Here is a 26,038-nt window from a genome sequence, read left to right as displayed (position 1 = left end):
CCGGGCGTTCGACTTCATCCCTTAGGTGAAGCGTCTCGGAGTGGTATGCATGGCTGACCTCAAAGCGGGCAGAGCAGCACCTTGACGTGCGTTCAAAGAGGTCTCTGTCTCGCTTTCTTGCGGACACTCACTCCTGCAGGAGGTTTTGAAAGAGGGATGTATTTCGCCTCATAACTTGCTTATTCTCTTGTGAAAGTTGATCCTTTAATCCTAGACAAGTTCATAACCTGTTTCTAACTGGCTTTTGTGTCAATATAGTCAAAGAAAGAACTTCAATCTTTGCTTTGGGATGGTTGATTTATCCACGTCACAGCACTGGATTCGTTTCAGCACATGGGAATTAAGTGCTTCACCTCTATATTGCACACCTGTGTGCAGGTGTCCAGGTTGGAAGGTGTGGGATGAAGACTGAAGCGTGTTCCCTGTCCTTGGTGAACTCGTGCCCTGGAGGAGTTCGGATGTGGACGTGATGAAGCTGTTATCCAAGTAGGCTGAAGGAAGGGATGAACAATAGGAACGGGCCATCCATCATTACTGTGTGCCAGGCTCAATGCCAAGCTCTTTACCTACATTATCTCGTTAAATTTTTACAGTGGCCCCTGAGAAATAGTACTATCATTATCCCCATTCTACAGAGGAAGAAACTGAGGCTTAGAGAGGCTTTTCCAAGGGCACATCCCATGGGGTCAGGGTAGAGCTGGATTTGAACCCGGATCTGTCTGACTTCAGTGCCCATGTTCATAACCACTGCTTAAACCAGGGCTTCCCAAACTTTAATAGGCGTCACCTGCGATCTTGTTGCTGTGCAGATTCTGATTCAGTAGGTCAGGGGTAAGGTCACAGATTCAGCAGAGAAGACCCCACCTAATACTGATGCCTCTGGTCTGAGGACCGGCTTTGAGTAGCACTGTTTTAAATGACTTCCTTGGGGAACCACCGAGACGGAAGCAGGCAGGTCTGATGGGGGTTGAAGACGCCTTCCTGGGGTGGAGGTGGTCTTCCAAGGCTATCTACTGCTCTGTGCTTTTCATTCCATCCATTCCCACTCTTTGCTTACACTGTTGTCCCCATTTTCTCTTATTTCCAATTTCTGCCTTTCTCCTGGTTCCTCATCCCCATGTTGAAAACATGCTCAAATTTCCTCCATCCTAAATAAAGCTCCTCTTGACCTCAAGCCATCACCTATTTCTTTGACCATGCATTCACTCCTCAACATGCACAACTCCGTAGGAGCTTTGTGTCCCCCCTAGACCTTCCTGGTCTCCCGATGGTGTTGACCTCCTTGAGCTTTACGTCTGAGCACCTCTTTATGAGCATCCCATCTCAGGTCTAGCAAAGTCTGCACAGACTGCTGTGTTCTTGAGCTCTCCTGTCACCTTTATTTTCTATGTCGTTTTCTGTATCTTCACTAGGGCCGCTCACCCTTCTTAGGGCCCATGTTAAGGTAAAAATTCTTGTGCTGCTCTTTATGCAGTGAAATCTATGACCTGTCCATTTCAGATGGGATATATTCACTTGGGTTTATAGCTTATTTTATCTTTTTAATTAGAAGTTGTTCACTTCTAATTAGCTATGTAGGGTCTGTATCCTATATAACCAGTACTGATAGAATTATGCATAAAGAAAGAACAATTTGTTTCTGAGTGGAAACCCAAAGGGCTTTTATAAATAATGCACCTACAATTTGTGAACTGTGTTTTGGTTAATCAGAGGCCTCTTGTTTCTTTCTGGATTTCCAATTATATTCTGAGTATGGAAAGTTGGCAAATAACTTAGACTCTGATACATATGGTCATTGAACCGAGAAATCATATTGGTATTTTTAGATTTTTAAGATTTCAAATACTTTAAATATTTTAATCCCTGGTCTTTTCATACATTCTGAAAATTCCATACCTAACTTTACCCCATCTAACCAAAAATTTAAAGTATACACATGTACTTGCACACATGTTACACACTGAACAAGAACAAAGCCGCTCCAGCCAAAACCCAAATAGGAAAGCAGCTGATTTTCAGTAGCTTAAAATATATATTGAATTAAGAAGTTGGTTATGAAAGGTAAAATAACCTTTGAAAGTTTTAATACTGCTTTTGATACAGATTTTTTAAGAAAAAGATTTTTTTAATTTAAGCTTAATTTAAATTAAGATTAATTTATTTTTTACCATGTGCTAGAATGGTCGTAAAATACAGCTGCATTCGTTTATTTTGTGATTAGTTCATTTCTTTAACAGCTACTATGATGAAACCCAAGGACAAATGACATCGTTTGTTTGCAAGTATTTCTTCGGATACCTAACACAGCTAATGACTCTGGAGGTTTAAGCTGGGGTGAAAATAAAAGCGTGGGCCTGCTGTTAAGTGGTGGGTGGCTCTGCACATTATGCTCATCGTCTTCATTTCCACCAGATGTTTATTTTAGCCACACACACATAATCATTTGGCTTTATTATTTCATACATTTTTTACTAAAAATATTGACTATTTTCTAATTCCGTGATGGGATAAATGTTGTGATGCCACAGAAGAGGATGAGTAAGCTTCACGGGATGCTTTATACCCCAACCAGGATCCTCCCATTCGAGATGGAATTTATTTCTTTGGATTTCTATCAGTTCTTCTCTCTGGAGGCTTCGAGGAGCTTGCAGGCAGCTAACGCTTCTTAAATATTTCAAAGGGGCGTCGCAGTAAGAAGGTAGAGTGGGGAACAGATGGGAGGAATGTAACGTGAAAGCCATGATAGCCAACAAGCTTTGTGCTCTGCCCTCCTCAACCCACCTCCCAAAGCTCCCGAGAAGCGCTTTCCCTCCTCTCAGCAGAGGAAGAAAATTTCGTGCGGACATGGCAGAGCAAGTGGGAGCAGCCCTGGTCTTAATTAATAACCAGCTGTGTGAACTTGGGTAAGTTCTTAACCTCTCTGAACCTCATTCATTAAAATGAGTGTCTCACTGGAGGATTTCTAAGATCCCTTCTACTTATTTGGATTCTGTAATCCAAAGATTTCAGAGCTTGAAAATGTTCCAGTCTTGTCTGGAAAGAAGACCCTGTATTTGGAAGGTGGTGGTTCAAGGTGGGAGAGCAAGAAAGAGTTAGAAATGTCCTGAGCAAGAATACACATCTATTTGTAAAGGCCTTCTCACTGTCGTAGCTTGCTTCTGTTGAAATGTGCAGCCTATTTCTTCCCTCTCCGTTGGCTTGATCACCGTTTTTTGTCTTCAATCCATTTTTTATTGGAAGTTTCTGCCATCTCTTCAGATTAAGCTCTCATAGTTTCTTTTGTATTCATTTAAATACTTAAATGGTCTTTTCTGTAACCTGATTTGTTCTTCTTTGGGGCTTTGCTTTTTCTCCTGCTGTGAATCCCATGAACTCCAGGAGGAAAGCCTGGGACAGAATTTTCCTGTTCACGACAGGAGTGGGCTGTGCTCTGCTTATTTCCCCTTTAAGTTTTTTAGCTCTTAACTGCCAGGCATTCATTCTTTATCAACCATTATTTTCTGAGCACTCCTGTGTGCCAGGGCCTGGTGTAGGTGTTGGGGAAGGAACAGTAATAAAGGACGTCCCTGCCCTCAGGGAGCGGAAGTGCCTCTCCTCCTTCAACCTTCTCTCTCTCTTTAAAGTGCTTAAATGACAGAATTTAAAATACCTGCCGTGATTCCTAACCCAAAGAAGGTACTTGTGAGGTTCTTATCCGCCTGTTTCCATTTTCTGTGTTCTGAAATTCTCTTCCCCTATAATTTATACTGATAAAGTTCATAAGCTTTTTAAAAAAAGCCTGTTCACTGTAGGCAAGTATAGGTCAGATACCTCTCTCTCTCTCTCTTTTTTTAACCCATCTTCTCTCCACTGTTGTAAAGTCCTGTCTATAAAATGTTGATTCACTGCTGAGGCCAAGGTTGACATTGATGTCATTCAATAAGGATGTTCCAGAAATAAATCACTGAAACAACTTGACTTCTTTCTTACTTTCAGACTTTGTCTGTCTTGAAACTTTAGTTAAAACTTAGCAAAAATTAAAGGTAGTTTTACCAGGAGACTTTGAAGTGAGTTTAGAGAGTTGGGTCACATCAGATGAACTGTTATGTTTCACTAGGAGCGTGAGAGAAGCTGACCTACAACAAAACCTTTGGAGTCTGCCGTCTATCTCTCTATGTGTTTTTCTTTTTAAGACTGTTCATCTGGTCACTTCTCCCACTGGATGAAGCTGATTTTACACCAAATTGTACATTAGCTGTCTTCCTGTCTACGTTGTCTGTTAGTACTATTTTTACATTTAATTTTGCACAAGTTGTAAAGAGCCTTCTTGCTTCATAGGGCTATAAACATTTCAACCTTTGTCCTTCACAAGATAATTATTTCATTAAAAGTAAATTACAATTTATTCAGTAGCTCCAGATAAAAGTGGTACTCGGATGGTAAATGGATGCTCTAAGATTTGAGGAGAACAAATTACCTCAGCATTTTAATGGAGAGAGTTTTCTGAACTAATTTTTATGCAGAGCATCTCTGGCTAATGTGAGAGCTGATGATTTCTATAATTAATGGAGTCAAATTAAAAAAAATAAAAAAGGCTGACAGGTAGAGAACTTCTGGCAGGTAGAGGCCAAAGTTGTTACTGCAGGGAAGTTGTGTTTAAGATGACCATGTAAAAGACGATTTGGTTCAGCAGATATTTTTAAGCAGGTCCATGAAAACAGGCTTTAGAAAGTTAGAATATCTCCCAAAAACCTTATGAAAAATGTTTCTTTTCTGAAAGTTCATTTAACGGAGGAGAAGATCCATTATTTTCAGCATTTTTCCTAAAGAGATTGTGACTCCCCAAAAGTTAAGAACAAACGCGCGAGAGACAAAAGTCATATTCTGATTGTCTGTGTCGAAGTGAGGATCTTGGAAGTGCCTGGAGGTGTGTAGGGGACCGCATCAGGAGGGTCCGGTGGAACTTCTCAGCCCTGCAGTGGCCCATCTACCCCCTGAAACAAGGTCAGGACAGCCTATGGGTCTGAGTCATTGCCGTCTGGTAGAACTTTCTACATTGATGGCAATGTTCTCTGGTTGGTGCCATTCTGTAGGGGGCCCACTAGCCACAGGAGGCTGTTGAGCGCTTGAAAAATGTTGCTAGTGCAACTGAGGAACTGAACTTTTAACTTGACTTCATTCTAATTAGTTCAGGCTGCAGTGGCCTTTTGTGTTGGACGGTGCGAGTACCGAGGAAGTGGATTTGCGCTTTGTGTGTCTGCTGCTGTGAGTTGACCTGTTGACATATCCACATGGTTTGTGATGCTTGGATGGCAGAAGAAAAGTAGAAAATATTGTGCCTTTTAAACGAAATTGAAGCTTATTCTATCAGAGGAAGCTTTTCTATGGGTTCCCCATCCCTCCCACCAATCCACAAATCCAAACCCCAGTGCAAGCATGCACACACACACACAGTGTGGCCCTGACCGTATTAAATGTTTATTTCCACATTTTGAATTATGTATCCAAAAATACATGCTTTACAGTCTCACCCTCGCTGCTAACATTAGAGCTGAATCCTTCAAGCTGACATCGCAGGCAGCACTTGCTTAGTGATCCATGCTGCTGGGAAGTGCTGTGAAGTCAGTGACATGGTGGCTAGGGCGTGGGTTGTAATCTGATATGTTGCCACCATGTCCTTTGGCTGCTTTATTGTTTCTTCCTCAGTGTGAGTTTTGGCTTAAGGTTGTGGAGTTTGTGAGAAATTAGTTTATATGATTTTTTTGTTTGTTTTTGCTTTCAACTTGTTTACACTTAAGGATGCAAACTCAAGATGTCCTTTGGGAACCAGGGCTCCGACATGTGTGGTGAGGAGACTTTCCTGGCGTGATGGCTTGTGTGAGATCATGTACTTACTGAGTGAGCCATGCGAAACACTGGTCATTTATTCGTTCATTCCAGTTGTTTTTGAGCACTTACTGTGACTGCTGAGGGTACCGTGTATTTCCCCCCAGTGCCTCCGGGCTTGTCAACCTCTGACAGTCCAGAATGTGGAGGCAGGCAGTGTGATGGGAGGAGACTGCCCTGGGAGCCTGCACAAGCCACAACCTGGCATCTAAAGAAATGAGGTGTTGACCCACAGAGGTTCTTTGTGCTCTCAAGCCTCAGATTTGTGTGTGTATGTGTGTTTTCCTCAGAACCTTTATTATTAAAATGAACCCATAACAGAAGTGGGTGGGAACTCTTGGGCAGTGTAGGAAATGTAGGGATAAGAAGGAGCCTGGCCAGTCTAGCTGGAAGTCCAAGTTTGTGGCCCTACCCCTGCTCGTGAGCCCACAGCCCAGGGGGCTGGAGTGACGTCCTTTGGAAGCCTGGTGAATTGCTCTCGAGACAGTGACGCTTCCCGATGCACCTGGGCTCCCACAGCAATGGCAGCCCCTGTTCCGGGATGCCATGGCCTTCCCCGCTGCGCCATTGGATCCATATTCTCCTCAGTCTGGAATGCCTCTCCCTGCCAACCCACTCAGCCTTCCAGCCTCAGGGAATTTGCTGCCTTCACTGGGAATCTCCTCTCAGGATTAAGCCGGCCCCCTTTCCCCTTGCACAGCAATCGGCTAGTCTGAGCAGCTAGTCCTTATGTAGGGAGTGACACAAACTGGTCAGATAATTCTTGACTGCGTTTCTTTTCATCTAAAATCAAAATAGACTAGAGTGACTTTACACTCTACAAGTGCAACGAAACTTACCTGTTTCTTAAAGGAATGTAGTAATCCGTAATTAAATATGTGGAATGTAGGCAGGGATGTGCCTCCCTTCCCCGGCTTAACCCTGGCCTCAAGTGTGGATGAATAAATGCGTTTAATTGGATTGAGTGACTGTATATCAAAAACAATTCAGCTCAGCTGTTGAGCTGAATGGATGTTTTTAAAATAACCAACACAGTTGACTATCCGAGTTGGAACTTGACCTTTTTTGGTTTCGTCGGAGGGGTGGGTGAATTTTTAGGGGCGATATAAGGAGAGGCAGCCCGCTCCTCTCCCTCCTCTTTCCTGCTCCCCTCTTCTCTTTCTTTCTTTCCTTCCCCCGCTTCCCTTCCTTCCTTCTTTCTTTTCTTTCCTCTTCTTTCTTTTCCTCTTCCCTTTTCTCTTCCTCTCCTCTTTCCTTTTCATCTTTTTACTTCCTATTTTACTTCTATTTTCTCTTCTCTTGCTGCCTCTTTCACCATCAGCTGATAAGTCAAGACATAAGCAACATAACCATGGATATCTGTAAGTTTGCTGATTTTAACATGTACAACGTGTGCAATTTTTAAGATGTGTATAACATAGATTCATATAGATATAAAAATCCCCCTTTACACAGAACTGATAGCTTTTGTAGTGCTGTTAATACTATAAATGATCTTTTAAATTATTGTATTCTGAAACATGGGATCTAAGGTGTAGGCATCATTAGATTTTGTGGAAAGACACTCATTTCTTGCTAGAGTGAACTGGTAATCTTTCCTTGTTGTCTAGGTTTATATATGTGTTATACATGTATGTGTGAATATGTACGAATAATAACCAAAAGATATCTACTTACATTTTTTAGAATGTAATTTGCCGCTAGTAATGAGGGGTAAGTGAGTACATGACATTCTGGTTTAATTTTAGTAGAGCAAAAATGAAAAGCCTCAGCTTCTGCTTTGGTGTTTGTTAACTCAAATTTAAAATTAGAAATGTGGTAACTATCTGGCAGTTCTGACTTTCTAAGGGAAACCATATCATATTGTATGTGTGTGTGTGCTGACCTAAAAATAGACGTTGCCATGAAGAGATGAGTGTTCTCATCTCCACTCGCGGCCGATTCCTGTGAATTGGTGGGCTTTGTAAGCCATGGCTGGGAGTTCACGACTCTTCCAAGCAGCATTAAATACCAGCTTTGGCTGCACTCAGTTCATCTTTAGTCAAAGCTCTTTTGTTTTAAAAGCTAACTGCTGAAGAGTCAACACTCTTGACCCTGATCATAAACATTTGTCACACATCTGGTTAGTTTTAGTTTTCACTGACCAAAATCATTTTGACGGAAGAGTCCTTAAAGTTTGACAGCCCAACAAGTTACACAGAATTCCTCGTTTTTCTCTCAAAGGCATCGACTGTGACCCACAATCCATTTGAAAACATTTCTTCTCTGGTATTGAAACTCTCCGTAAATATATATTCTTAAGCATATGAAGTATATGAAAGAAACATGAACGACCGAAGAAAATGTTTTCACGTATGGTGTCTTCCGTCAGTCCTCTGAGGAATTCAGAGGATCATGAATTTTAGAGTTTCAACTTTAGATTCGAGAGCTCAGGCCTCGACCCTTGTTCATCCTCTGATTATCTTTCCAATGGGGCATTTGATCGTTGCCATTCTGGGCTACTTAGGCGATGGCAGTGCCCCCGGGACCTGGAGTTGCCACTTTTAGCATAAATCCCATCCCCACATGCACACATGCTTATGGAGCCCTCGAGCGCTCGGTGGCCACACCAGCAGCCACGTTAAGGTGTCTGCTGAAAGGCCTCATCTATAACCTGGAGGGGAAGGGGCAGCAGAGGGTTTTGGGCCCCGACTGTTGACTGTGGAAAGACCCAGAGGTTCTCTGAGGTCCGCCTGCCTGTTGCATCTGGGTAGTCACACATGAGTAGAACGGAGGCATGTGGGTTTTGTCAGTGGTGAGAGGGTCCTGGCTGCGCCAGGCGTTGTGGGTCTGTACGAGAAGCAGAGCTGGGGAAGGTTTGAGTCCCACTGTGCTTTGACTTTTGCTTGGGCAGCCACTAATCCGGAAAATTCCTGCCTGAGGCCCTGGAGGCCAAGCCTCTTCTCTTCAGCAGGGTCTTGTTTTGTCAGGGAGCTGTAGTCAGAGAAGAGAGTGTTTTCCTTTCCATGGCCCTACGGATATAAAATAAAACTTGAATTTGACAAACTGTACCATAAATTCCTCCTCCCTGAGAATTATGTGTTGAGGTCTTGATTCTTAATCTGAACTGTGTGCAGCTGTTGGGTTATTAGCTTACTATAGAGCTTTCTGTAAAATCAGATTTATTAAACATTCTCCCATCCTGAAGAAGACTGGGTGAACCAGCCTCCCATGAAAACAGTTCTCGCCTGTCTTGCATGTATGAGCCACTGGGAAGCAGTGCTAACATCTCCACAATGCTGCCTACAGCAGAACATCCACAGTCATTTATCACAGCATTGGCGCTCACCACAGTTTTATATGGCCCACGACATTGACTGTGTTTTAGGACTTGAAAACCTGTTAACACCTTGGCCAGATTGTGGAATATTCAAGCAGGTATCAGTCTTCTAAATCAGATATTTCCATTTGCTGTCAAATTTAGCCTGTGTAGACCAGTTTTTTCCTCCTGTTCTGTGGAGAGCCACACGGAAACTGATTTGGAAAAGTCCAATCCCTGCTGAAATATGGAGTCCACCAGCAACAAATACACTGTGTCCTGTGGAGGGCACACAGAAACTGCATGTCATGGTCATCTAGGAGGCTGTCTCCAAGGGATCTCCAAAAAGAGTTGGTTTATTTTCACATACTCTATGGAGATGCTTGACTTACGGGGACAGAATTTCTTAATGTGAATTTGCTTATTATTTAGTTGATTTAAATAACCTGACAGCAGCATGGAGAACGTCAGGTATATGCCCATGTGCACGTGCATGCGTGCCCACGCACACACACACCTGTGGAAGACCTTGGCACAGGAGAGAATATTCTAGAGCCAACCAATGCCCTGGCCTCTGTGTGGACCTAGGCGCAGGGAGAAGAATAGCATTGCTTGGGTGTGTTCTGGCTGCACTGTGTACTCTGTCATTTTAGGATTGGGCAAAAGAATTGACATATATTATTTGAAATTTAAAATAAGACCTGTTTCTTTTAAGAGAAATACATGACCTGCCATGCACTTTACATAAAAAATATCCTTGCAGTACCGTAAATCATAATGTCAAATTAACAAGTTTTCTATGTGAGATTTTATTTATCTGAGCTCTGTCTTGTATATCAATTTATCATAGATTTTATTTGATTTTGGAAGAACTTGCATATATATGTCATAATTACCTGAACTCCAAAGTTATAGAACAGGCTTACACGTTTTTGTCTTAAAGCTAGAAATATAATTTTCTCAAATTGTAAAGGTTGAATAAGCCACCTACCTATATTTTGAAAGGATCTTGAGTTGATAAAGATTTAAACAAAAACTACGTTTGGTCTTCTTTAGAAGCATATTATTTAGGTGGGGTATTATGTCATGTTATTGCCAGTTGTGTGGGGAAGCATCAACTTCAGTTTAAACTTGCTGAAACGAATGTAAGGAAATCACTGTGGAGGTTTGTTTGAAGTATGGTGAACTGTTAGTCAGTCAGGCACTGCATGATGACGTTTTGGTCAACAATGGACCACATATACGACAGGGGTCCCATAAGATTAGTACCATGCAGCCTAGGTGTGTACTACACTATTCCATCTAGCTTGTGTAATTTTACTCTATGATGTTCACACAACGATGAAGTTGCCTAACGATGCTTTTCTCAGAACACATCCCTGTCTTTAAGTGACGCGTGGCTGTATTCTGAAAACTGGGTATTTCCAAGTGGCAGATATTTTTAAGCATTTCTAAACAGGATTTGAAAAATGTTTTTGTCCTTACATTTGATATTGGTATGTCTGATATTTAGGACTTTTGACCATTATTGCCCTAATAATTTGAAAATAGCAGATGCTTAATAAATAGTTGTGCAATGAGGAAATTAATGAATGGGACACACGCGCACACTCTCCCAGGAATGAGCTGAAAGTACAAAGAGAGCTGAGAGCCTGTTTGATGTCCTCATCTGACAAGCTCCCCAGTGAAAATTTGCTTTGTACCACTTCTGATTCATTCAAGACTTCCCCAGAAGTAATTGTGTGTTTTTTGTTTTAAAGAGTTCCATTTTTATACTGCAGGTGACAAGTGAGGAATAACCAGTTTTAGCTTTTAACGAAATGAGTAAACACAGAAGGTACTGCCAATAAAATGGAAATAAAACCTGTCATTTAATCCAGTCCTGTGTAGAATTTGCTTTGTGTATTGATGGTGAAGAAATGCTAAATAATACACTATTGAACTTTTTAAAATAACTGAGAGAATTAGGATAGTTTTAAAAGGTTTGAAAATAAGGTCGTGAATGTCTAGAAAATTGTTTCATTAAATCTAAAGCAAATGAGATAAGATCATTGTGATATAGTGGTTTTTAATAATAGCAATTTAAACATTGGTATGTTCCTTACGTAGATGCTGTCTTTTACCTTAAAAGGTTTGCTAATGTGCTTCACTTACTTGGAAGTTCAGACCTGATGTCTGGACTGCAGGCTGTCTGTGACCCCCAGAGCCAGACTGTTTGGGTCGAATTCCAACACTTTTAGTTACTAGCTGCACTGGCACAGGCAGGGCACTCAACCTGTCTTGATTTCCTCATCTGTAAAATGGGAATGATAACACTACATGGAACATAGGGTTGTTCTGAGGATCAAATGGGCTAACACACATAAAACACTTCAAGCAGCACTTGCTGCACGGCTGTGTTTATTGAGAGATTATTAATCCTCCTAAGTGCAGTGACAGCTTGTAGCTTTCAATTTTAGCCTTCAGCTGTAAGGACTTTTTTTTTTTCTTTAAGATTTGATTTTTTTCCTTTTTCTCCCCAAAGCCGCCCAGTACATAGTTGTATATTCTTCGTTGTGGGTCCTTCTAGTTGTGGCATGTGGGACGCTGTGAGACGTGAGAGCAGTGTCATGTCGGCGCCCAGGATTCGAACCAATGAAACACTGGGCCGCCTGCAGCGGAGCGCGCAAACTTAACCACTCGGCCACGGGGCCAGCCCCTGTAAGGACTTTTTTTTTTTTTTTTTTAAAGATTTTTTATTTTTTCCTTTTTCTCCCCAAAGCCCCCCAGTACATAGTTGTATATTCTTCGTTGTGGGTCCTTCTAGTTGTGGCATGTGGGATGCTGCCTCAGCGTGGCTTGACGAGCAGTGCCATGTCCGCGCCCAGGATTCGAACCAATGAAACACTGGGCCGCTTGCAGCGGAGCGTGCGAACTTAACCACTCGGCCACGGGGCCAGCCCGAGGACTTTTTTTAAGTAAAACTTTATTGCGATGTTTTTTGGAACTTCAGTGTTAACAGTAGATGATTTGAGCCTGTGATTTCTTTGAAATCTAGGGCAATGATTTCTTATTCTTTAATTTAAAAAAATTGTTTAAAAATGTATTATCTTAGTAACAATAGTAGAAAATGACTACTCTTGATGCCTGAGTGATCATTCCAGAGTTCCTGAGGAGGTGGCACTCAGTACGTCAGGTTTTACCAGCATTCTGAAGGTCCTTCACGCCAAGAAAGCTTGGTCATAACTCTTATACATTCCACAAGGGGAAAGGAAAACTTTCCTACTTATGTGGAGTTGGGTGGGTTTTTGGAACTCAGATATAAGATGATTATCTCGATTTTAGAGTCCTTAGCTGGCTTCATTTAAAAACAAAATACGTAAAAGAAGACGGTGTTCTTTTGGTTCAAATGTTAAATTGTAGTGAATATCTGCATATTTATTCACCTAGAGGAAATTCTGGATTAATTGAAATGAAACATTTCAACTAGAATCATATCATCATGGGTTTGAAACAGATCATAGTTCATTAAAGTGATTTTTTTCTAAAATCGAAGCTTGATAAAGCTCTTAAAAATATATAGTTTGCTGGACCCCACCCCAGACCTGTTTATTCATAATTAGAGGGTGGGGACTGTAATCTTCCCAAGCGATTCTGATGCACAGCATGGTGGGTGTCGCTGGCCTTGGCCTGCTGTCCTCCCCCGGCAGCATCTTGGTCGGATGCCACCTAGCCATCCAGCATGTGAATGGACCCATCTGCTGTGGGGCTTTGTGAATCTTGTTCTAATCAGCTGCTCAGTCACAGTCACATGTGACTTGGGAAAACACACTTACTAAAGGCCTAAGGGTATTTTCAAAAACAAATTTTCCTTTTCCTAAGTCTTTGTGGGTTTTTTAAATTATGTAACATCTCTTAGAAAAATCGTATTTAAAATCCAAGAGAACTCATAATATCCTCTTCTTATTTTTACTGGACCAAAAGCTCCAGAGCTGTGTGATTGAAATACAAATTATTTGTTGAACTGCAGTGCACATGGGCAGAGCACATAGGGGAAGACAGGGCTGGCCCCAACCGAGTTCTCAGGAGCAGGGAAATCGTATCAGTTTGCACGTGACTCGACTATAATTCATCCCAGCTCGTGGAGATCACTTCCAATTCCATCACTGGTTTCTCGTGTGTTAATAAAGAATGCTCAGTCAGTCTATTACCTGATGTCATTACCAACACATGAGAAACCAGAAGAGGAGTAAAAGGATAGCAGAGGTTCTAAAAGGTTTTCCCTGAGAATAAGTGGAACAGGAGGATTAAATTTCTGTTGCCCATTAAGAACCTGTAGTCAGTCGTTACTGTCCGTGCATCTCCAGATCCCTGGAACCTTTGCTCAGATGACCTCACCACCCTGCTGGCACGCACATGCCACCCCCGGTCCAAGCAGATTCTCTTCTTACTCATAATGGGAAGAAGGGCTGAGAATTGATATTTTCTGAGATAGCCGAGGGGGTGAGTCTTGCCAACACCTGAGCCATCCCCTAGGGCAGATAGAATATTTCTAGAGAAAAATGAGCCAACATTTTGCTGACAGATTTCACACCATTCCGTACCCCCGCCCCTCCCACCAGGCTGTTGAGTATCTCCTGGAGGTTAATGTCCATGGAATGGTACATTCTCTCCCTTGTTGCTGGCATGACCCCTTTTTCTGTCAACATCCATATGTAAGCTTGAACCTCTAGGCTGTCCCAAGTTTGGTGGTCCCAGGGAACCAGCTAACTCCAGTTACCTTGAAGGATTCACTGAGTTCTAACTGGTTGAGACGAGAAGTTCTCCAAGTAGTTGCTTTGCTTCCAAGATATTCCTTTTCCTTGCCTGCAAGAAAATACAGAGCCATGGCCCTGCCCACCTTGTAGCCACATCTAACAGTAGTCAGCCCTAGCTTTGGGGTACCCCTTGAATTCAGTGACTTCTTTACCTTTGGCATTGGTTTGCTTCCCATCGCTCTCCAGCATATCCCAGGATGTTAGAAAATGTCAAGTAATTTTTATCTTAAACAAGGGGTGGCATTTGAACCATCATATGTCATAGGGACACGCCTGCCAGAGCTAAAAAGAGACTCTTATCGCATCCTGTCCTGGCTTGGGAGCAAGTGGGGATGAGTAACCACTTGACACTTACTGTCGGTTCTGCCCCACCGCCGTCCTATCCGAGATGAGCGGGAGCTATGCCAGCACCAGTGTCCAACCCTTACTTAAAACAGTGAAAGCCTTTAAAAAGAGGGGATTTTGAGTGCTTTTAGACCTTTAAAAGACGTGGAGGAACAGTGTCCTGAAGATAGTGAGCAAGCTTGCTTCTCCCCTGACCAAGTAAACCAAGAATCACAGTGAGATTGAGGTGGGGCACGAGGAGACGGTCGAGCGGCAGAGATGGTCTCGGGTGCGAACCCTTGACTGAGGAAGTGGAAGGCAACACTCCTCTCAGGCACTTAGTGTTAGATGAGCGTTACTTATTATTATTATCCAAAAACACAAAAAGAAAGGCTGATGCTACATATTGAAAGAGCAGAATGAAGGAGAGAGATCTGGTGTGCATGGCAAATACTACACAGCAGATCACCCCATGCACAAAGGCAACTGGAAGTGTTTATGAGCAAGCAGCGCCTTGGGTACTGCAGAGCATCCTCAGGCAGCGCAGAAGCCCACAGGTGTGTGTACGCACTAGTAATCACCATTTGACGTGCCGATGCTCGTGGCGGTGTGAAGGATGGAGTGGAGGAGGAGGCACTGAGGGGGTAGTTAGGAGGGAACGGTGATTGTGCAAGTCTAACTATGATGATGGCAGCAGGAGGAGAAAGGAAGGGACCTGAGATGGGTGAGGGAAGCATTGCCCAGGTTGAGGGATGATTGGATATGGAAATCTGCAAGAATAGAAGACACACAAGTGGGACCCGTCACTCAGATCCACAGGGAACCACAGGACATACACAAGAAAAGTGATGAGCTTGCTCCATCCTCATGAGTCCGTCCAGGTGGGGGTTGGGTAGGGTCAGCACGAAAGCGTGCAGAGCACTCTGTCCTCAGGGAGAGAAGGGATTTGCGGCCTCAGCGCCTTGTCGTCCCTCTCACAGGGGAGAAGCTAATCCTGCCCAGGCTGGAATTCTGGTGGGTGGCGGTGAGTGAGAACACCGGACAGTGAGATGCTGGGGTAATAGTGGCAGGTGGGAGCGGGGCAGGTAGAGAGTCTGATGTTCAAAATGACGGTCAGATCCAGACCTGTGCAGCAACTGCTGAGGGCCTTTTGCAACGTTCCTCAGAAATCTGGATGACTTATCACGGAGATGCCTGCCTTGCAGTCCAGTTAATCACAGAGCCGATTATTTGTAGCATGTTAGAGAAAGTTTAACTTCCTTGAAGGCTTGACAGAAGACAAGGAATCTCATAGCTTCCACAGTGCTTTTCATGTCTCCTGCTGACTGCAGACTCCCAGCTCCGTGAGCCCGGGAGTAAGGATGGGAGTAAGGACGGGAAGGCTCTGGCCTGGTTTGACCTGCTCGCAACTCTGCTTCAGGGGCGTGGCCTGGTTGTCACAGCACAGGTGAGCCTGGACCTCTGAGCATCTTCTGAGGCAGAGAGCAAGAGCTTGTCACTGTTAAAGGCTGGACCTCCAAACAACAACCCATTCAAAGACTTTAGGGGAAGAAAAGACAACATTAATATGTAAACTTCCAGAAATCCTAAAAAAAAAAGCTGTAGAAAAATTGGCAAAAGCTTTTAAAACCCACAACTCAGAAAAAAGGAAAAAGGACATTTAAGTGTGTCTAAAATACGTGAAAAGATGCTCAAACTCATTCATCGTAAGAGAAATAAAAATGTGCTATGACTGGGAAGCCTCAGAGTAGCAAAGATCTAGAAGTCGATCATACACTTTAGTGAGACTGTGGCGAAATAAGAGCTGCTGCCGATGGGGATGGAAAATGGTATCATGTCTGCGAGGGACGATTTGGCCATTTCTGTCAGAATTCCTTCAGATATCCTTACATGCAAGGATATACACTGTAGTTTTTTGTGAGATAGCAAAAGATTAGAAACCTTGATGCCATCAGTAGGGGACAGGTTAAGTATGTTATGGAATACCACGCAGTGGCATGCTGTCTGCGTGCCTATATGGAAAGATGTCCAAAGGACATCGCTAAGTGTACTTTGCACACTACTGTTTGTGTATAAAGGGGAAAATAAGCATTTATGTGTATTCGTGTAAAGAAACTCTGTAAGGACAAACAAGAAACTAATAATTGGCAGCTAGGACATGGAGGAGAAGGCTGGAATATTTCACTGTGAGCCTTCTACTTTTGAGCTTTATTTGAAGCACATGAATTAAGAAATTACATACAGAAACTGGATCTTAAAAGACTATACTGTGGGCTCCATACAGAGTCAGGTTCTGGCTTTATGTATTACATCTCTTAGCAGTATAATTTTATATGAATCGAGTAAATCTCCAAAAATAACAGTTAGGTCATTTGAAAACATATGCCTCAGGTGCCCATTAAATGCCTTTTCAATGTATGTTTTGTTCCAAATGTGGTCTGACCGGCCCTGGATGGGTCCTTGATTAAGTAAGATATTGTGACTGCTGTGAGCGGGAAGGCTCCTGTCGCTCATGCCTCCGGGATTTCATCACCTCCTCCTGATCCAGCCAGCTGCTCGATTAACTCTGAATACCAAGTATGTTTCAAAACTACAGGTGAAGAAAGGAGGTGAACTGTCTGCCCGTAAATTATATCATGATTCTTGGGCGTTTTTTTAGCCTGGAGTCAGAGCTGTTTTACTGCATTTGAGACTTGAAGCATTTGCTTGCTGAAGGCTGTTTCATTTTTGTTTTAAAAGCTGCCCCTTAGTACACCATGCCCAGCGGAGCTCCTTCTTTGAAAGACAAAGATTGCTGGTTTTCGTCTTTCGGGAGACAAAATTACTGACTTCTCTCCTTCTTCTCCCCACATATTTTCTTCTTTATAAGGAAGAAAGGGTTAGAAGTATTATTTGCATTTTCATTCTGGGTATCGGGTAAGAGGATGAGAGAGAAGGGCAGGTTTGTGAGGTTCCTTGCTTCAGAGTCAGTCCATCACCTGGGACTAAATGCCGTTCCCATCAGGAGCTGGGTCTGGGTCCTGCTCAGAGCCGCTCTCATCTAATTCCAAAGAAAGACTCATCGTAGAGGGGCAGCAAGGTTCCCGAGCATCCAGGAGTCAGCCCTTAAGGTGCCCTTCCTTATCTTAATGGGAATGAGAAGATTTTAAATACATTTTTTGTCTCTCTCCCCTCTTTCTTTTTAAAATTAGATTTAGTCAGCTTTCAGACTCAACCATTTGCATCTTTAACATTAAATTGCACAGCCATGAAAACTACAGTTTACAAAATCACACAGTTTACAGGTTTTTACTTAGAAGGCCTGACTCCATAAGCATTTATATTGTATTCATGAATGGAAACATTTGTATTTTCTTTCTTCCGAAAATCATTCTGGTGGAGAACACTGACAGCCTCAGCCCTTCTATGGGAGAGAGTGGGCCCTCTGGGCTTGTGGAGCCAGGAGCCTTCCTGCCCGGGAGCAGGGAGGGGAAGTCGAGGCAGGCCGGCAGTGATGTGAGAAGACGTAGCACATCAGGGGGTGCTTCATGAGACATCCCGTGGTGTTCTCCTTTGTAAGTTATTGAAAATAACCAAAACTGTGTTGGTATGGACAGTATTTCTTTTGTGGGTGTTTAAGATTGCTAATAGCTCTGTAAACTGTTAAAGGCAAAAAAGACTAAAAGGCACCCTAATAATCGAGGCCCCATGATTTGAAAGAACACTGCCAAATCTATCTCATAGATACCAAACACTGTCACCATCTGGGCCAAAGGGAATTTATAGTGATCCCAACAGGCAGTGAACTGGGAAAGAGAGAAACAATTAGAAGACTAAGACTACCTGGGTAATGACCCCAGCGAGCATTAAATGTACTGGTGATGAATTAGAAGGGAATCTGCGTACACGTGTGCCAGGAAGGAGTGTGGGAAGAGAAGAAATGGGCAGGGAGGGAAAGGAAAGAGGGAAGTGCCATGGGGGCTGTGGAGGACGCCACCAGGGAATGGTGTCTACAGCGGCCTGCACTGAGCTGAGCGCCTTGTCACACACGAGAGTTTCCTCGGCCCTTGGAACAACCTTTGAACCTTCATCATCAGAGGGATAACTGGCCTAAGAGTCCCATAGCTGGAAAAGTCAAGAGCTGGGCTTGGAACTCCTGTCTGTCTCAAGAGCGCTGACCCTTCGGCTCCGGGCAGCTCTTCGCATTAAATATCATCTGTGGCTTGTCCTTGGCGGCCTACTCCTACAACAGAGCTGAAAGCCACGCATGCTGTCCTGAAATGGGCCCAAGGCAAGAACTTCATTATTTAGTTGCAAATTGTACCTCAAGCTTAACCCCTTCCCAAAATTGGGACCAGACGTGGCTGGGTGCTGGGGTGAAAGAAAGAGCATAGCTCAGCCTGCCTAAACACATTTTCTCATTTAGAGAAATACCTTAGAATGCACCTTTCCCTAATAATGGTCTAGAGGCCTCCTTTTCACAGAGAAAGAATAACACATTTTGATCTTTGTGTGTGTGTGAGGAGGATTGGCCCTGAGCTAACATCTGTTGGGATTCTTCCTGTTTTTGCTTGAGGAAGATTGGCCCAGAGCTAACATCTGTGCCAGTCTGCCTCTATTTTATATGTGGGATGCCTCCACAGCATGGCTTGACAAGCAGTGCTAGGTCTGTGCCCGGGATCCGAACCTACAACCCTGGGCCAATGAAGCAGATCACATGAACTTAACCACTACGCCACTGGGCCAGCCCCCACATTTTGATCTTTACAATCATTTTTAGCTCCAACTCTGGGCTTTGGTGAATCTGATGTGTGCATTGGTTTTAGATTAATACACGACATGTGGCATTTTGGAAGACAAAATGAACCAATAAAACTCTAGGGGGGATTTTTTTTATGCCTTTGCTCTGGCAACTTATTTATGCCGGTATTGTTAGCTATTTTCCTTGGATGACAAACTTGCATAATTGTAGTAACATGTTTCTGAGATACAGAGGGTGAAAACCACGACAAAATATAAACCTTTCAAGTTAGCACATGAGTAATGTATATTAATGACAGCGAGAAATGGAGCCAGGAAAAAGGATTTTAAACAAAGAACACCACAGACATTAGGGGAGTGCCTGTGTCCTGTGGTTGTATTGTATCTGATTTCCAGAAGTGAGTTGCTTACCATCTGAGTGTTAGAAATAAACTGGAATTTAATCATAGTATGTAGTGATGTAATTTGGGTCAGTCAGTCCTTCTAACTCCAATCTCCTACAAAAGGGGTCCCATCGCCTGGAACCCTGGGAGGGGGCTATGCAGATGCAACAGTGGGATTTTAGTTAGGGTCTTTCCTTGTCTCATGTCCTCCTTTCCCTGGTTCACTGGGAACTGGTTTGGTTGTATTTTTATCATAATTCTACTCCATAATGTTTGAGTGGGGTTCTTTTTTCCCCAGGTTCTGGGACTGATAGAATTTGGATCGCATATTCTCTAATAATATTTGTTTAAATGCACCACCATGTAACCATCTCGACTTTGCTGCTGACGCCACCTTAGCCAGCCTGTGTGGTGGTCTTCCATCAAGTGAGGAGGTTCAGGGCGCCACGGTTCTCATCCAGGCTGTACCCTGAATCACTTGGGGAGCTTGAACAAGGTCTTCAAGCCTGGCTACCACCTGGAGATTCTGGTGCCATCCATCTGGGGTGTGGCTGGGGCCCTGGGGAGGTTATAAGGCTCCTCCAGAGATTCTAACAGTCAGAGGATTCCCAAAGTCCTCGCAAACCTAAAGGTCCCAGATGAGTTTGACTGCCCCTTTCTGATTTCTAGTGTGTGTGATATTACAACTAATGGTCAATAATCAGTTAAACTTTTCAGTGGTGCTTGTAAGAATCTCATCTAGCCTGAAGTATTAAATAGTAGAGCGTCTCTTTTGCCCTGTGTAGCGTATTGTATCAGTTCATTCACGGGCTACATGTGAGTGATATCCTCTCCTACCTCCACTTCTTCCATTCAGAATAGCAAATACTCAGAATAGCACACCACACAGGAGAGGGTTCTAGTTAACAATGCACTGGTCCCCCCTTACCCACGGGGGATATGTTCCAAGACCCCCCGTGGATGCCTGAAACCACAGATGGTACTGACCACTGTATAAACTGTTTTTACCTATACATACATATCTATGATAAAGTTTAATGTATAAATTAGGCACATTAAAAGATGAACCATAATAGCTAATCATTAAGTCAGCTTTAAGGCCATTATTAAGTAAAACATGGGTTACTTGAACACGAGCACTGCGATGCCTCTGACAGTCATAACCCAGATGGCTACTCAGTGATTAACAGGCCGGTAGGTATACAGCGTGGAGATGCTGGAAAAAGGGGTGGTTCACGTCCCCGGCAGGGCAGAGCAGGACTGTGCTCAGAACGACATGCACTTTGAAACTTATGACTTGTTTATTTCTGGAATTTTCCGTTGAATATTTTCGGACCACGGTTGACTGTAGGTAACTAAAACCGCGGAAAGCGAGACTGCAGATAAGGGGGGACTAGTGTACCCTACTTAATATATACTTGATGAACATCTTTCACATTTACTATAATTTAAATTACATTTGCACTGTGGGCCACGGTTCTTGTATTTCATGAGAAACCCAAATGTTGGCTGTGTGACCTTCTGGGAATTGATTTCGTTACCTTTGCTTCCTGCTGGAGGACTACAAAACATTTTAAAATGAAGAAAGACTGAGCAAAAAATGGAGAAAAAAATAAAAATATTCTTGTGATTCAGAACTTTCTAAATTTTCCAGGCAAGACGCAAAAACAGCTGTTTTCCTGTGAGTTTGCCTGAAGGTCAGAGTCAGGCTTAGGAGCTGATGTTATCCTCGGTGTCAGGCTTCAGACCCACTCCATCACTCAGAGACCCACCTTCTGCCTGTGTCTCAACCCTGACTTGCCCGAACCAGTTACTGCAGAGAGGAAATATTCCTGCTATAGAACACTTTTTTTCTTTGCCAAATCAGCATGATCAAATATTTCAAAAGCTAAACAAAATGACAGATTGGCTTGCAAGGATTATCCACGCCCTCCATCAATGAAAAAAAAAACAAAACCCAAGCTGCTGCTGGGAGGGAGTGTGGAGAGGCTGTTTTGTGCTCAGAAAGATGCCCGAGGCAGCTGTAGATACCATTGTTTTCCTTCAGCTTTGGCTGGGCTGGGGTGTGCATTAGCTCATGTTCCAAATCTGTCACCAGAAGAATGTAGTGAGAATCTTGTTTCAATCTTTCTCTCTCGCTTCGCCCTCTCCTTAGCCAGAGCCCAGTGTCTACACAGCCACTGTCGCCAAGACTTGAAAACAGCAGTTTTGACTAAAACCTGTCAGACTTTTCACATGAGTCATGAGAAGAAATGGAGATGCCTATCCCACTAGCCCCAGACACACATTTCCAAGCCTTTTCCCGCACTCACCCCAGAGGAGTCACTGCTGCGTTTTAAAACATATGCGGTAATCCTTTCTGTACCATCAACATGTCTCCACTGGAGCTGGAGACAGAAAGAGAGAGGGGAGGGGCAGGATGAACTGGGGGCAGCTCTTGAATTGGCCCCTTGATTGCGTCCTTGCATCTGCAGTTCAGATTGGTCATCTCTGCCTTTTAAAAGCTCAAGCAGGTGCTTACCAGAGGGGAAGAGGGTGGGATGAGGACAAAAGGGGTAAAGGGGCAGATATGCATGGTGACGATAAAAACTGGACTATTGCTGGGGAACGCGATGCAGTCTATACAGAAGCTGAAATATGATAATGTACACCTGAAATTTACACGGCATTCTAAGCTGACGTGACTTCCATAATATAATTTAAGGGAAAAAAAAAAGCTCAAGCAGGAATCCAGGGCTTTGGGGTAGCTTTCAGAGACCAGAGAGCCCTTCCTCTGTCCCGTCCGCACATGCACGGAGCCCACTGCTGCCCGTTTGTGTTCCTCATCTCTGGCTAAGCCTGCGTTTTGACCTCTCTGGACGTCAGTTTCCTCATCTGCGAGATGGGAATGGATCCCACCTTCATGCCAGCAGGATCACATGAAGCCACATTGACTAAAGCACTTTGTAAATTATAAAACACTTTACCATGTCCATTTCTGAGATTTGAAGATTAAATGAGATACTGAAAGCACTTTGTATTTAAAGACTGTACACGTGGAAAGTGACAGTGCTATTAATTTATGCACGTGAAGACTTGGGTACTTGGCACTAGGTAGGAACTTGGTTTCCATCTGTGGGAAGGTCCAAATGCAGGAGAGGATGGGGTGACCCCCTCTGGCTGGGTGCCCAGTGGGCTGCACCCCAATACCTCTTTAGCTGTGGCATCATTTCCCAAACCCCTAACCACTCTGTCGCTGATAACTTGCTGAAATGCTCTCACTGTGAACTCTGCCTGCAGAGGGAAAGGAATTTTCAGAAGACAAATTACAGTCGGGTGCACAGCAGCCGAGTCCACATGGCACAGCCGAGGTCTCCCGGAGGGGTTCTCGTAAGGGGAAGGGGCATGTGGTGCAGCCTGTGTCCCCAGACATGAAACCCGCCGGCCCATCACACGCGACGGTAAACGCATGATGGATGACGCTGCGCAAAGGAAGTTCTGGCCTGGTCCCCCAGCGCGGAGGGATGAGTCCGCAGGCTACACGCTGCAAGGGCGGGAAGGATGGCTGCTGTTTCACCAGTGGTCACAATCCCCCGTGGAAGCAGGCCGGGCACAGGAGATGCCGGCGGGAGACAGCTTTGTGAAGTGGGTCACTTCATCAGCAAGCCAGGGCCGGTGGCCTGGAGCCCCTGGTGGGTGGTCCTCACGGAAGGCAACGTGCGATCACGGAGAGCAAGAATTTGAAGAATGCGTTGTGTGACCCACGGGACGTGGAGCCAGCTCACTGGGGTGAAAATCAAGAGTAAGGATGAGCTCTTGACTTTCCCCCTATGCAGTCATATATATTTTTGTCTTGAAAAATGAGTTTACAAGTTTTGCCCACCCAAAAAAGTATTTTGTCCTGTTTTTACTGTTATTAGTTCTTTCCCCATCAAGTAACTGGTCAGTAAAACGAATGGGATTCCCTCTTTCCTACTCAACTGAATAGCTATTGCCCGTGTGTTCCCTATGTCACCATCTCTTGTAAATAAAAATGTCGCTGCTGTCAGGGCACCCTCAGTGTGCACGGCGCTGAAATCCAGGTGCCCTTTCCATGCTGTGCCCAGCAAGCCATTGCTGCGGCGTGTGCCTCCCCCTCGGCACCCCGAGACCCCCTCCCCAGCAGAGCCGCGGACTTACGCCTTCCAGCTGGTCTGACTGCTGTCTAGGCTTTAACCCGCTTCCCGGAACACAACCCGCACCTGCCTCCAAGTGAATCTCGTCTCACTGCTTCCTGAGGCGGCCGCTTGGGCCTCTGTCTTCAGTCCTGGAACCAGAGGTGGCTGCTTTTAGGGTCCGGTCCCCCAGGATCCCAAATTCCAGGAAGGGGATCGATCCAGCTCGGACTTCACTGCCTGGTTTAGCAGATGTCGGGTAGCAGAGACGTACCTAAGGAGACGTAAGGACTCCTCCACCACTGGACCAGCTCCTCCTCCCCTCTCCCCTTAGTGTAGACTTCACCTTCTAGAAGCTTCTCAGCATCTTCTCAGGCGGGGCTGGGGAATCGGACAACCAAGCTTTTTAGAATTGGGTGTACATTAAGAATAACATGGCTTCTTGAATCTCCAAGGGTAGGTTTTGGAGTCAGTACATTTAAAAACATATTAAAAAGCTATAGAATTTTAAACTATCTTTTTAAAAAAAACCTATAGAATTATAAACATATAGCTTAATATGTGTACAGTGTTAAATATTCTTAATAAAATTTGACACATTGTCCAAAATACCACATTGCTAATCTGGGAAGTTCCGTCCTGTCTCCTCCTTTTCCTTGGAGGGTTTGGGCTGGAGGAGGATCCCTGGGCACCGTGAGCTCCTGGGCACCATCACAGAAGCAGGGAGGGCGGGACAGTGGGCATTTGCCATAATTGGGTTTTGATAACCGACATGGTTAGGGTTTAATGAAGGCAACCTCGTTTCTAAGGACCTGAGTCTAATGGGCAGGTCACGGGGCCCTCACGCATGAGTTCCCGTGGTCTAGAATCTTCCTGGAGGGCAGGTGGGAAGTGAGAAGTGCCCTGAGGTTACCAACGGACATAGTTTGGGAACTTCAGGCTGGGCAGCCACATTCCTCATGGGAAGGTCTCAGGGCAGGGCAGGCGTTAACTGGTTTGCCTCTGACTACCGGCTCCCGTCAGAACCTGCAGAGGACTATGGGACCATTTGTACCTTGTTCATACTTTTAAAGCAGTGTGAAATTTTTATAAAACATTGTTTTATAATACAGTTTTAGTATAAAATTACAGAAGCCCTCCTTTTTCACAGGTGACCTCTAGCTAAACCGATACTAACATGGCGGCTATCAAAAAGTTTACGTATAACACAGAGATTAGACTCACAATCTTGGAGCTCTGTTTCGGCCTGGATCACCGTATTTGATAACTTTCAATGTGACCTTGCTTATCCAAAGTCCTACTTTTGTTTAAAACTTCAGTTTAGCAAATCAGTAATTGAGAACTTTGGAGATTTTTTTTTTTTTTTTCCAATTTGGACACTGAGTTGAAATTCAACGTATTTCCACCACCCCTTTTCTAGCCCTAAAAAGAAGTGAGTAGAATGAAGTGTAATCTAGGCCTTGGCCATAAAAGAAAGATTTAGATAAATCACCGGAATTTGTTTAGACTTACAGTGTAATAGTCACACAGATTTTGCTTGAAAATAAACCAGGCTTTCTCTTCCAAGATGACACTTTACCTAGCGAAGCTCACTATGCATTTTTTAACACTGGTCCTTTATGTGTCCTAATTTGGATCACATTAGGTCTTGCAAAAGCCCCTTCCCTTTCCTGCATAACTATCAGAGATCCTGTAACTGGGGACCCCCTGACATTTAAATCTCTATCAGGGCGACCCCACCATTAACTGGAATAATCTCAGCAGCCAGAAACTGTGAACGGAACCTGGGCGGTTTAGATACAATTTTAAACAGGGAGGGAAATGTACATGTGTTCAGCTTTTGTCAGAGTTTATGCTCTAGACTCTACTCCTTGTCTGGTGAAATATTCAAGTGGCTTTGTTCTCTTATTTGAAGATATGTAATATGTTGAAAAATAGACTATGTGTATTTGACACAAACACGTTAGCATTGTTTCCAAGAAGGGACGGAGCAGCTCCTAGAGCCGGTATAGAGGAGCAGAGGGGGGTCGTGCAGGCCAGACCCTCTGCCCTTCCCCTCTCCGAGCCCAGAGCTGTGGCTTTCCACACGTCGGGGTGGGTGAGACCCCTTCTCAGTGGAGCTTCTCGCAGCCAAGGCCAGTGTTCCCGGTTGGCGTGAGTGCTGTCTGCTGCCCCAGTGTATCCTGCAGCACCTAACATCCTGTAAGAGCTCACATTGGGAACTTTATTAGTTCTGACAATGCCAGTTTCAAAACAGATGGGGGATATGAGGAGTGAAAAATAGTGTTCTGCAGCTTTGGAATTTATAATTATTGTTTCATTGGATGTGAGATTCTGAATAAAGTGTCCACAGCATTGTAATGGTTATATTCAAAATATATTATTGTGGTACATTATTACATTAATTTATATGGAGATATATATATAAATATATATACCTATTACTTTTTTGTGAGGCTGCCTCGCTTTTGTAGCCATCAATATTTTAGTTTATAACAT

At 43.9% G+C, this 26,038-nt stretch overlaps 1 protein-coding gene across 22 annotated transcripts in view; it reads left to right on the top strand.

Annotated features, from left to right (window-relative positions):
• Positions 1–26,038, top strand: part of SVIL (supervillin) — a 223,898-nt gene that overhangs the window by 82,041 nt on the left and 115,819 nt on the right. Inside the window, exon 1 of one of the 22 annotated variants that reach the window (XM_070501104.1) lies at positions 2,726–2,903. The exons of 20 other annotated variants lie outside the window; for them this stretch is intronic. Coding sequence is in view for 1 of the 2 variants with exons in the window: in XM_070501087.1 (XP_070357188.1) it covers positions 7,217–7,226 (10 nt within the window). In the remaining variant the exon portion in view is untranslated. Of the gene's footprint in view, positions 1–2,725; positions 2,904–7,201; positions 7,227–26,038 lie in introns of those variants that run through there. One more of the 22 variants, XM_070501087.1, reaches the window with a different exon arrangement.

Source organism: Equus asinus, chromosome 29, assembly GCF_041296235.1.
Source record: "Equus asinus isolate D_3611 breed Donkey chromosome 29, EquAss-T2T_v2, whole genome shotgun sequence".
NCBI classification, from domain to species: domain Eukaryota; kingdom Metazoa; phylum Chordata; class Mammalia; order Perissodactyla; family Equidae; genus Equus; species Equus asinus.
Note: the sequence above shows the minus strand (reverse complement) of the source record. Positions and strands in the feature narration are given on the sequence as shown.